At 40.5% G+C, this 13,288-nt stretch overlaps 1 protein-coding gene across 1 annotated transcript; it reads left to right on the top strand.

Annotated features, from left to right (window-relative positions):
* The first annotated feature begins 3,711 nt into the window (after positions 1 to 3,711).
* On the top strand, positions 3,712 to 12,003 carry LOC137245855 (uncharacterized). The gene is made up of 7 exons (XM_067777065.1): positions 3,712 to 4,027; positions 4,099 to 4,176; positions 9,625 to 9,774; positions 9,833 to 10,105; positions 10,156 to 10,406; positions 10,470 to 10,971; positions 11,031 to 12,003. The coding sequence occupies exons 1-7, from the start codon at positions 3,712 to 3,714 to the stop codon at positions 11,642 to 11,644; spliced, it is 2,184 nt and encodes a 727-aa protein (XP_067633166.1). The 3' UTR covers positions 11,645 to 12,003.
* The last annotated feature ends 1,285 nt before the right edge of the window (positions 12,004 to 13,288 follow it).

Raw genomic sequence — 13,288 nt, 5'->3', positions numbered from 1 at the left:
AACTTGTTTGCGATTGACGCTTCTAAGTAATTGTTTATCGCACTTTGCTATGAAAATCAAAATATTTAACGCTTTGCTAGAACACAACCTGCTATTATAACAACTGCTTTGGCAATGAGGACAATTATCTTCAACGAATAGTGCAATATATCTGTGCACAAATAAACAAAATCGGAGTAGACTACGTACAATTATTATTTAGCTAAACAGATGTTGCAAGTAAGTTTAACGTATTTGTATCTATGCTATTGAAGCAGTTAAATGACAACAATAACCAACGCACATAAATATACAAACATGACAGCTTACGTATGTGTGGCTTACCACAGGCAGCAGGAGTTGCGAGCACGCCGATTAGAGCAATCAAGTTCAAAGAACATGTTTTTTTGTTGGCGGAGCAAAACCGAAATTCACTCTCACCGCCACTTTCATTTCACAGTTCGATTAAATACTAGACACTATCGTTAGCTGTGTCAATATTACTGTTGTTGTTGTGTTGTGCTGTCAATCTGTTTAGGAGCGTGTGTCAGCAGGTTGTTAGTTTATTAGTGCCTATGATTAGAGTGGCCGGTGGAAAAATAAAAAAACAAAAGCCATATATTCAAGATGTTGTTAGGCCCGGTTTTTCAGTACAATTTCAACTCAATTTGTCAGTTAAACTACGCTTAAACTTATTCTGCAGTTTTTCAGTCTACTTTAACTGAAAAGTAAGCTGAGCTTAAGCGGCGATCTGGCTGGGTTAAACTCTAGTTAACCTATCGGTGATTTCCGTTCGTTCGATATGGCGTCGAATATACCCAACAAGCATTTGGGCTTGAATACCATTAGAGCTCATGTTGATAACTAGCATACCTCAAAAATCTCAGGAGTTGTTTCGAAACAGTGGCTCAACTCGAGAATCATAGCGTACTCAGTAAAAGTGGTAACTTTTTATAAAACAAAAAATGCTATTACTTAAGTTGAACAAATTTAATTAACAACATGTGGTTCTTTAACTGGACTCAAGTGAAAGATACCGTAGTACAGTTTTTTCAAGAAAATAAAATGAAATATATATAATTTAAAAAATAAATAAATGTGAGGCGCGATAACCTCCAAAGAGATTTTAGGCAGAGCTTCTCTTCCAATTTGCGTCGTGCTCCTTTTAATTTTTCCTACAAATTGGCCATACGGGACCTACTTGTTTTATGCTGACTCCGAATGGCATCTGCATGGCAGATTAGTATTCACTGAGAGCTTTTCATTGCAGAAATACAAACGGAGTGCTTGCGAAACACTGCCGAGGGGCAATACCGCTTAGAAAAGGTGGGTTTTAATTGAAAAACCTTGTTTCTAAAATTTTGATGTTGTTTTGCCCAGGGCATGAACCCAGAATCTTCGATGTGGTAGGCGGAGCACGCTACCATCATACCACGGCGGCCGTCTATATATTTTTTTATTTTTGATTACTTACGCCTCATTACTGATATCAATTAGGTGTTTATTTCTCACATTAAATAGCTATTTGTTTGGGTGGTACCACCTTGAGATTTTTTTTCAACTTCACCTCAATTCGATATCCAATGTAGCATATCAACTGGAGAAACTTGTTGAATATTCATTTGAGAACTGTAAATTTTTCAAGATCTCTCGAAATTAGGATATTAATTGGAAAATATTATTGACAATGGACATCAACTCGAAAACTTAATTTTACAAAATTTCTCAAAGGTTGGATAGTGATTGGAGAATGAATTTGGATATCAACTCAAGAACTATACGGTTTAAGTATAATGAAATAATGATGTTGGATATTACTTCCAGAACTATATAAACTTCGCTAGAGAATTTTTTTCCATGTTTGTTGGGTAAACAAAATCCAGCTGTTGCCGTATCTACAAATTATCTAGATAATAAAAAAGCCAATGTTGCCGCACATAAAAGCATACCCCAAAAGCGGCCTTAAAGTGTGACTGAAAAACTGCTCATTAGTTTAACTGGAGTTTAAATTTGACTAGAATTTAAGCTTAGCTTAACCAACTACTGAAAAACCGGGTCTTAGTGGGATATTTACTCAGACAGTCAAGAGGCTAAGCTCCGCCACCATGAGGGATTTTGGGGAATTGGTTAACCTTAGAAGCAGGGCATTAAACTACTTTTTGATGTAAATTATCTGGATATTCGGCCTTGGTGGTATCTCTAGGACCGATCAATCTCTTGTGAACTGACGTGGCTGCAGTAGTGGCTCCGCTGATCACATTGTTTCCGATCCTGGAGAATTAGCTAAGCAGGCGCTGGGTTGACCCGAGTCCTTTATTAGGGCTGACCCTAAGCACCCGGCGAAGCTATTAATAATGTGAGTATGCGGATGCGCCTTAATATCTTGGACAGTACCAGCTGTATTAGCTATATAAAGGACGACGAGTTGGAATCAAATATTCGAGTGCTTGTGTAGGAAATCAAGGTGTTCTGTAGCACAACCTTTTGTAGCGGTTGCCAGCGAAATTTATATCTACTCCAACCTAATCGTCAACCTCAACTACCCAAGACGAAAGCTGTTTATTTATCTGTCGAGATTTTGGCGATTTATAGTACATGATGTCGACGGCGAGTATCGAAGAAGATATCATAATAAGCTGCATGAGCTTTACGAAGATATGACGAAAGTGCAGCGAATAAAAACCCAAAAGCTTCGCTGCATACGTCGTTTTATGCGAATAGCGAACACGCTCTGGTCAAGAAAGTATTTCAGTCGACACCGGAGGTTGGAAGCATAGAAAAGGGGAGACCTTCACTCAGTTGCTAAAGGCAGGTGGAGAAAGAAAGACTTGACCTCCCTTGGAGCTCCCAAATGGCGTCAGTTATCGCGATACAGGGATAACTGGCATGACTGGTTACGAAGCAGACAAAATCCTTTAGGCAGTCAAAACATGTTAATGATGGTTGTGGTGACACCAAGTTTCCTCATGGAAGCGGTCGTTGGATGAGGAAACGGTTGAACGAGGTCATACAAAATCATACCCGCGATCATCGGGTTAGTACTTTTAATGATGTTTTTTTGCGTTGCGTGCCAGATCAACATCGAAAAAACTCCCCAAGGTCTTCGGGGAGTCATCTTATCGCAACAAGAAGAAAAAGGTGAAATCATGCAGTCAATTTATTCTCAACTGCCCAGCCTATGCGAAGATGAAGCATAAATATTCCGGTCGGATATATTCGAATCTTCGGAGGAAATATCCGAGAACGATGTATACTTTACTCTTAACGGGTTAAAAAACTCATATTTAATGGTCACTCTAATTTCCGTGTATGTGTGCGAATATTTAGACAGCATAGACGTATCATCTCTCTATGATCGGTGGGATGCTGCTGCTGCTGCGTTGATGACATTATTTAGCCGTTGCAACTAAGTGGCTGAGCCGCAATAACAAGACAAGCTGAGCGCATTTTATATTGAACGTTACAAAAGTGTAGACGCGCCAATTTCGCACTTAACGAAAGTTTAATTTTTTTCGCTTCTTAAGCATTTTAATGGAAAGTGAAAAAGTGCACGTAAAAATTTCTAGTAACTCCAAAATTATATTTATTTCAAGTGCCACTGAAATTTTTAAATTTAAAAATACCAGAATGCTTCAACGTTACTTTGTTGCTTTTATTTTGTTGGCGCAAAATATCTGTTGCAGTCACTCAGCTGTATTACCGTCTCTGTCATTATCAAGTCGGAACATTACGATGTTGCGCGATTTAAATGTCACTATAAATGGAGCACTCAGTTTAGAAAACGCTTGGCCGCCGAATTTGCAACATTTCGATATTTGGAACACCGTGGAAACGCCAATCGATGGTGCTGCGCATACGCGTGAGGATGAGCCAGAAGTGTTGCTGTTGCAAATCAATGAAGGTTTCCAATATGTTGGCAAAAATATTGATGTAGCTACTTTGAATATCACATACGATGGCGATGTGAAAGATGACATCGATGGGGTGGTTGGCATCAAACAAAATCGAACGAATCTTTCACGGAAACCAAACGACAAGCCAAATCACGGTAAAGTTTTGATGTTTACTGTTTGTTTCGAAGTGAAACGAAAAATAAATGAATTCTTAATCTCTTTTTAGACGCTGTCAGGAGCACCCTTGAAAAGCATTTGGAGAACAATACCTTCGCTGATATTCCAAATGAACGTCATAATCGCGGTAAGCATGGAAACCTTTCCAAAAAAAGCTTTCAAATAAAGTTGTTTTAAATCCCCATTTCCGAAGTTATCTAAATATAGTGCACCCTGAAACAAAAACCCGACTGCTGTGTGAAATATCACCTATCTCGACTACCGTTTTGAAAACGTCGTTTTACAACATTTTAAAAACGCCCTATTAAGTTTTTTCCAAAACGACCTGCCCGAGGATGTGATTGAAGACTTCCAGATCTTGGAATTTTTCATAAGAACACCCTTTCTCAGCCTTAATTCAATATATTTTGAGCTGAGATAGAGCGTTTATGAACATAATTCTGAGATCTGCTTCTTCTTCTTGTAGCGATAAGTCGACTTCCATAAAATGTTAATAATGATCCTTTTCCGGAAACAGATCCGCTACGTTACGGAAAATGGCAATTTTAAGATACAAGTGCGACCATAAATTCATTAACGTAGGCAGAGAAGATTTACGAGCTCTCACTGGGTGCTATACGAGACACTGTAGTCTACGATATCACTTTAGTAAGTTAAATTCGATGATGAGCCCACAGAAGGGCTCTGGTCCATACAATGCTTGCTGTTAGCTCGGTATGTCCGGTGGTCCATCCAAAAAAAAGTAGTTTTTTGCTTCCAGATCATTTAGGACTCCAATGCGTTCATCCAATAGCTTAGTAAAAATTGTGTAAGTCAACAAGCTACGTAAGGCTGCCTGGCTGTCTGACATAATGAGGAAACTCTTCTAGGATAAGCCTCTTCGTATAAGTTCTCCACCGTAAACTTCCATTGAATGGATTCCTGCCTGAAGTGTAGTGGAGTAGCATCCCATTGGTATCGATTTGTTGAAATCCGGCCCAAAGACGCCAGCTCTCGTTTTTCCGTCAGTTCACCTGAAATATGACTTTCTGCAAACCAACTCTTGGGGCGTTTTCGAACTGGCAACAGAGGGATTTTTCACACATACTTCGATTTGGTTTCGTATTTCTCACTCTAATTTCCTTAAAATTAACAATCCTTATGGTGGATGGGAAAATTCATGAGGAAGAAGGATTTAATCTTTTATATTTAAAGCAAAACACCCTGGTGGTTCCTAATCTACTCATGGTGATCGGGATATGGATAGGGTTAGGGATAGAGATAGGGATAGGTATGGAGATAGGGATAGTAATGCGGAAGGAGATAGAAATAGGGATAGGGAAACACATCGGCATAGGGAGCGAAGCGGTACGGCGTTACTTGGGGGAGAAGCTTTTGCCGCCCCCTGCGAGGTTCTCAGACATTCACAGGAAGAATATAATTTTCACTCATTCTTCATTCGGTCCCCAGTTTTTGTAATTTTCGTTGGTAACTTTTATCAGTTTTTTTTTTTTTTTTTGTAGTACTTTGACGGATATATAGTCCTGGAACTATCAACTTTAGATAATAGCCCGACAAACTACGGAACCATTTGTCAATTTATTGTCGTAGTGGTCCAACCGTTCCAGTCTAACTTCAGTAAGGTATCAGAGCTGCGCCTGCTAGATATGTTAACGTATACACCGCAACGTTTTTATACTCAGTTGAGCAGAGCTCACAGAGTATATTAAGTTTGATTGGATAACGGTTGGTTGTACATATATAAAGGAATCGAGATAGATATAGACTTCCATATATCAAAATAATCAGGATCGAAAAAAAATTTGATTGAGCCATGTCCGTCCGTCCGTCCGTCCGTCCGTCCGTCCGTCCGTCCGTCCGTCCGTCCGTCCGTCCGTTAACACGATAACTTGAGTAAATTTTGAGGTATCTTGATGAAATTTGGTACGTAGGTTCCTGAGCACTCATCTCAGATCGCTATTTAAAATGAACGATATCGGACTATAACCACGCCCACTTTTTCGATATCGAAAATTTCGAAAAACCGAAAAAGTGCGATAACTCATTACAAAAGACAGATAAAGCGACGAAACTTGGTAGATGGGTTGACGTTATGACGCAGAATAGAAAATTAGTAAGATTTTGGACAATGGGCGTGGCCCCGCCCACTTTTACAAGAAGGTAATTTAAAAGTTTTGCAAGCTGTAATTTGGCAGTCGTTGAAGATATCATGATGAAATTTGGCAGGAACGTTACTACTATTACTCTATATGTGCTAAATAAAAATTAGCAAAATTGGATTAAGAACACGCCCACTTTTTAAAAAAAAATTTTTTTAAATTCAAATTTTAACAAAAAATTTAATATCTTTACTGTATATAAGTAAATTAAGTCAAAATTCAACTCCAGTAATGATATGATGCAACAAAATACAAAAATAAAAGAAAATTTCAAAATGGGCGTGGCTCCGCCCATTTTCATTTAGTTTGTCTAGAATACTTTTATTGCCATAAGTCGAACAAAAATTTACCAATCCTTCTCAAATTTGGTAGGAGCATAGATTCTATGACGGTAACTGTTCTCTGTGAAAATGGGCGAAATCGGTGGAAGCCACGCCCAGTTTTTATACACAGTCCACCGTCTGTCCTTCCGCTCGGCCATTAACACAATAACTTGAGCAAAATCCGATATATCTTTACTAAACTTAGCCCACGTACTTACCTGAGCTCACTTTTTCTTGGTATAAAAAATGGGCGAAATCTGACCATAACCACGCCCACTTTATCGATATCGAAAATTACGAAAAATGAAAAAAATGCCATAATTCTATACCAAATACGAAAAAAGGGATGAAACATGGTAACTGGATTGGTTTGTTGACGCAAAATATAACTTTGGAAAAATCTTTGTAAAATGGGTGTGACACCTACCATATTAAGTAGAAGAAAATGAAAAAGTTCTACAAGGCGAAATCAACAGCCCTTGGAATCTTGGCAGGAATACTGTTAGTGGTATTGCATATATAAATAAATTAGCAGTACCCGACAGATGATTTTCTGGATCACCTGGTCCACATTTTGGTGGATATCACGAGAACGCCTTCACATATACATCTAAGGGCCACTCGCTTTTAAAACCCTCATTAATACCTTTAATTTGATATCCATATCGTACAAAAACATACCAGAGTCACCCCTGTCCCACCCTAATGGCGATATCTCGAAAAGGCGTCCACCTATAGAACTAATGCCCCCTCTCTCTTAAAATGCTCAGTAACACCTTTCGTTTGATACCCATATCGTACAAACATTCTAGAGTAACCCCTGGCCCACCCTAATGGCGATATCTCGAAAAGGCGTCCACCTATAGACCTAGTGTCCACTCCCTCTTAAAATGCTCAGTAACACCTTTCGTTTGATACCCATATCGTACAAACTTTCTAGAGTCACCCCTGGCCCACCCTAATGGCAATATCTCGAAAAGGCGTCCACCTATAGACCTAATGCCCACTCCCTCTTAAAATGCTCAGTAACAGCTTTCGTTTGATACCCATATCGTACAAACATTCTAGAGTCACACCTGGCCCACCCTAATGGCGATATTTCGAAAAGGCGTCCACCTATAGAACTAAGGATTACTCCCTTTTAAAATACTCATTACCACCTTTCATTTGATACCCATATCGTACAAACACATTCTAGAGTCACCCTGGCCCACCCTAATGGCGATAACTCGAAAAGGCGTCCACCTATAGACCTAATGTCCACTCCCTCTTAAAATGCTCAGTAACACCTTTCGTTTGATACCCATATCGTACAAACATTCTAGAGTCACCCCTGACCCACCCTAATGGCGATATCTCGAAAAGGCGTCCACCTATAGACCTAATGTACACTCCCTCTTAAAATGCTCAGTAACACCTTTCGTTTGATACCCATATCATACAAACATTCTAGAGTCACCCCTGTCCCACCCTAATGACGATATCTCGAAAAGGCGTCCACCTATAGACCTAATGCCCACTCGCTCTTAAAATGCTCAGTAACACCTTTCGTTTGATACCCATATCGTACAAACATTCTAGAGTCACACCTGGCCCACCCTAATGGCGATATCTCGAAAAGGCGTCCACCTATAGACCTAATGCCCACTCCCTCTTAAAATGCTCAGTAACACCTTTCGTTTGATACCCATACCGTACAAACATTCTAGAGTCACCCTTGGTCCAGCTTTATGGCGATATCTCGAAAAGGCGTCCGCCTATAGAACTAAGGATTACTCCCTTTTAAAATACTCATTACCACCTTTCATTTGATACCCATATCGTACAAACACATTCTAGAGTCACCCTGGCCCACCCTAATGGCGATATCTCGAAAAGGCGTCCACCTATAGACCTAATGCCCACTCCCTCTTAAAATGCTCAGTAACACCTTTCGTTTGATACCCATATCGTACAAACATTCTAGAGTCACCCTTGGTCCACCTTTATGGCGATATCTCGAAAAGGCGTCCACCTATAGAACTAAGGATTACTCCCTTTTAAAATACTCCTTACCACCTTTCATTTGATACCCATATCGTACAAACACATTCTAGAGTCACCCCTGGCCCACCCTAATGACGATATCTCGAAAAGGCGTCCACCTATAGAACTAAGGATTACTCCCTTTTAAAATACTCCTTACCACCTTTCATTTGATACCCATATCGTACAAACACATTCTAGAGTCACCCCTGGCCCACCCTAATGACGATATCTCGAAAAGGCGTCCACCTATAGACCTCATGCCCACTCCCTCTTAAAATGCTCAGTAACACCTTTCGTTTGATACCCATACCGTACAAACATTCTAGAGTCACCCCTGGCCCACCCTAATGGCGATATCTCGAAAAGGCGTCCACCTATAGACCTAATGCCCACTCCCTCTTAAAATGCTCAGTAACACCTTTCATTTGATTCCCATATCGTACAAACACATTCTAGAGACACCCCTGGTCCACCTTTATGGCGATATCTCGAAACGGCGTCCACCTATGGAACTAAGGATCACTCCTTTTCAAAATACTCATTAACAGCTTTCATTTGATACCCATATCGTACAAACACATTATAGAATCACCCCTGGTCCACCTTAATGGGGACATCTCGAAAAGGCGTCCACCGATAGACCTAAGGCCCACTCCCTCTTAAAATGCTCAGTAACACCTTTCATTTGATACCCATATCGTACAAACAAATTCTAGAGTCAGCCCTGGTCTACCTTTATGGCGATATCCCTAAATGGCGTTCATCCATAGAACTATGGCCTATTCTCTCTTAAAATACTCTTTAATACCTTTCATTTGATACACATGTTATACAACCACATTCCAGGGTTACCCCAGATTGATTTTCCTTATTTTGTCTCCATAGCTCTCAACTGAGTATGTTATGTTCGGTTACACCCGAACTTAGCCTTCCTTACTTGTTAGTTCTAACAATATCAAAGCTCGAATTTAAGATATCAGAGATAGCGTTAATGTTACAAAATTGAATAAAAAAATATCAATTGTTATTTACTTAAACGCTCGTTTAACTTTCTTTGCTAATTAGTGATTCATCTGTTTCCCGTTCCTGTCGATGGTGAGTGTCTTTCCGATGACGGACGACGCACTGGTAGTTGCTTTAATATTTACGAATGCCGTGCCAAAGGTGGCTTAGCGAAGGGCGATTGCGCTATGGGATTTGGTGTTTGCTGTATATGTGAGTAAAGACAAAATCTTTGTTGGCACCGAATTAAAACTGCAAAACTCGATTTTAGTCATTGCCGACTGCAACACCACCATAAGCAACAACATTACTTACTTGGTGTCGCCACAGTTTCCCAGCTTCATGCCGAGCAACTACAGCGCGCCATGCAAATTTAAAATTGAGCTAATGGGCAGTGAAGTCAGCCAGCTGCGAATAGATTTTTATCACTTTTCTATGGGACAACCAAATCGTCGCACTGGGGTTTGTGATAGTGATGTTTTTGCAGTGAGTGGCGGTCCAAGTGGCACTCTACCGCTGTGTGGACAAAATAGTGGACAGCATAGTAAGAAAATGCATATGGACGAGAATGAAGCTCATATTTTTTTCTTGCAGTTTATTATGAAGTAGGCGGAACTGCTGCACCGCGCCAAACACTTTATGGAAATCTTCGTCCACTTACCTTCAATCAACTCTTTCCGAATTTCAGCAGCAGCGCAATGCCCGTAATTGAGATCAACATGAATTTCACACAGCGTTTTCAACCCATACGGCTCTGGGAGATACGTATAGCACAAATACCGTTTAGCCAGCGCGCGCCAGTCGGCTGCTTACAATATCACACAGGAACTGAGGGAATCATACAGGTGCGTACATTTGTCCCATTTAAAGCTAATTATGAACTCAAGCATTTCTTTTCTCCATGCCAGACTTTCAATTTTGCAGAGAATGGACGGCACTTGGCAAATCAAAACTATCGAATCTGTATGCGCCAAGAGCAAAATATGTGTTCGATTATGTATCAACCGTGCGATGAGCAATCATTTCGTATTGGACCAAGCAAGGGTGGAGAACAAGGAGAGCTAAATATGGGAGCGCCTATAATGATGAATCCCATGTTGGCTGCAGCAATGGGTGGCACGATGGGCGCCGGGGCCGGCGGTGACGGAGCTGGCATTGGTGACAGCCCAGCAATGGACGCCATAACACAATCTTCACCACTTGCCAATGATTCCGATATGTTGCAAATGATGGATTCAACAACAACAGCAATGATGTCGAGCAGCGCAGTCACTGACGCCACCACCTCCACCGCTGCCGAAACAATGGATAGTAGCACGATAGCAGCAACAACAGAAAACACTGCAGCTACCATGTCCACTGCTGCAGCGAGTACCACGTCGGCACCAGCAGCTAGCACAGAAATGTCGTGTAAGTTTTGCACTCAAGGGATATTCGAAGCTAAAAATAAAATATTTTTCATTATTTAGCTGCCGCACCAGTGACCTCTGCAACATCCGCTGCATCATCTGAAGCGCCAGCGGGCAGTAGCAGCGCTACAACACTAAGCATTCGTAGCAGTACGACACCGAGCACGCCAAGCTCTTCAACTCTAAGCGACGAAATTGCGGATGAAGGCTCTGGTGGTGGAGATGAAGATTGGGTTGCAGACGGTCCAAATCGGCGGCCAGGTCCAGTACGAGGCGGTTTTGATTTGTTCGGCTGTTTGCGTAGCGCTTTCGATTTTACTGGTGAACGACGATCCGAGCGTCAACTTCTTAAAATAAGTCAGAGTAGTAAAGATAATGGCGCGATGTCAGAGAAGGGACGACAGTTGTATTCGCGATGTACAGATCGCATTACCATGCCATGTATTGTTGAGGACTTCATTGGTATGGGGCCACTGGGCTCACCGACCTTGCCAGGCTGTGAGCCAGTACACTGCGGTTCACAATTCTGTGCTAGCGGTGTGTGGCCATGTCGTATTGAGTCCACCGTAACGCCTTTTTATGTTGGTGTGCATTTCGGCAATGGGGCGTTGAAGGGTAGTCCTGAAGATAATATTGGTGCTTGTTTACGCTATCAGCAGGTGGAATGCATGTAATTTTTTTGGAAGTGTAAGTGTGTTAGGATAATGAATTCTATGAAGTTCAAAAATATTAGATTATAAGGCCTGCTCAGAGAGCGGCAGGCGGCAAGTTATCCTTCTAACTCAGAGTTAGCTTTTCATGCGGGGTTAAACTAAAAACATTTTTGACAAATTATAAAATTAGCTTTTGAGTTAAAAAAATAACTTACAGTTCTGCAAGTGGGCCTAAATTGCCGACCAGGGGGGCAATTCTTGCTCTGAGAAACGGTGATATGAAAAAAAAAAAATTATAAACAACTTTTTTTTCATTATTAGTGATTTTGGGCCAGAGTGCCAGAGTATAGTTTTTATTACATTTTTCCAAAAGGAGCTTTTCGGCCGATAAATAAAAAGACAAAAACTTTTGTTTTTTCTTATTCTCCTACGTGTTTCGATGAAGATGTTATAAAAAACATCGAAACGCATAGGAGAATAAGAAAAAGCAAAAGTGTTTGTCTTTTTATTTATCGGCCGAAAAGCTCCTTTAGGAAAAATTAATACATTTTTTTTTCAAATGTACGGATTTTTTTTAAATTTACGTTTCACAAAACCAGAATTGAAAATTGAAAAAATCAAACCGAAAAATGTTTAGGTCACAGTTGGTAAGTAATGCAGATATAATAACCTTCGCCTATTTTCCGACCAGCACCATACACAATAAGTAAGCTTTTTTCAAAGAAAATAAACTGATAATAGTAATCGTTAGTTTAGCTTACCTTCATTTCCTGCTGGGCACATTCAACAAATTTTACAGTAAAACGAATATACCCAATTGAATGAAAGCGTTGAAATTTCAAAATATAATATTGAAAATGTATGGAGTTGCAGGTTTTATTTTTTAGTAATTTTTAGCGATTCTGGGCCGCCATTTCTTTACAACCAAGCAAAGAAATCGTCCCCCAATCCATGAGTATCAAAATGTCTCAAAATTCATACATTTTGAAATGAAAGGAATAGTTTTTTTGTTAAATCGAGTCATTTGCTCTACTAAGGCCCGGTTTTTAAGAGCGAGTTTAAACTCCACTTAAAGTTGAATAGAGTTCAACCTTGCCACTTTGGTTGATGACATAATAGAATCCGACTGATTAATCCATCGGCATCGACGAAAGCGAGCGCGACTGTAACTGTTGGAATCCGTTAAAATTTTGTAAGCCACATTTAAGCTTAATTTCATGTTTCGATGAGAAACGGAACGGAACATGTTTTAAGTAACTCGATAAGAAGCCAATCTACCCTTACTTACTTAATTGGCACTTAACCGTTTAAACGGTTATGGCCGTTCAACAGGGCGCACCAGTCACTCCTTCTCTCTGCCAACCGGCACCAATTAGTCACACCAAGGGAGTTTAAATCGTTTTCCACCTGGTCCTTCCAACGGAGTGGAGGCCGTAGAGGGCGGGTTCTGATAGAAATACTTTCTTGGCCGGAGCGTCATCTTTCATTCGCATAATATGGCCTAGCCAGCGCAGCCGCTGCATTTTAATTCGCTGGACTACATTGATGTCTGCGTATAGCTCGTACAGCTCATCGTTAAATCATCTTCGGTACTCGCCATCACCAACGCATAGAGCTCCATAAACCTTTCGAAGAACTTTTCTCTAGAACACTCCCAGAGCCGTT

Source organism: Eurosta solidaginis, chromosome 3 (genome assembly GCF_040869045.1).
Source record: "Eurosta solidaginis isolate ZX-2024a chromosome 3, ASM4086904v1, whole genome shotgun sequence".
NCBI classification, from domain to species: domain Eukaryota; kingdom Metazoa; phylum Arthropoda; class Insecta; order Diptera; family Tephritidae; genus Eurosta; species Eurosta solidaginis.
This window is presented reverse-complemented; position numbering and strand designations above follow the sequence as displayed.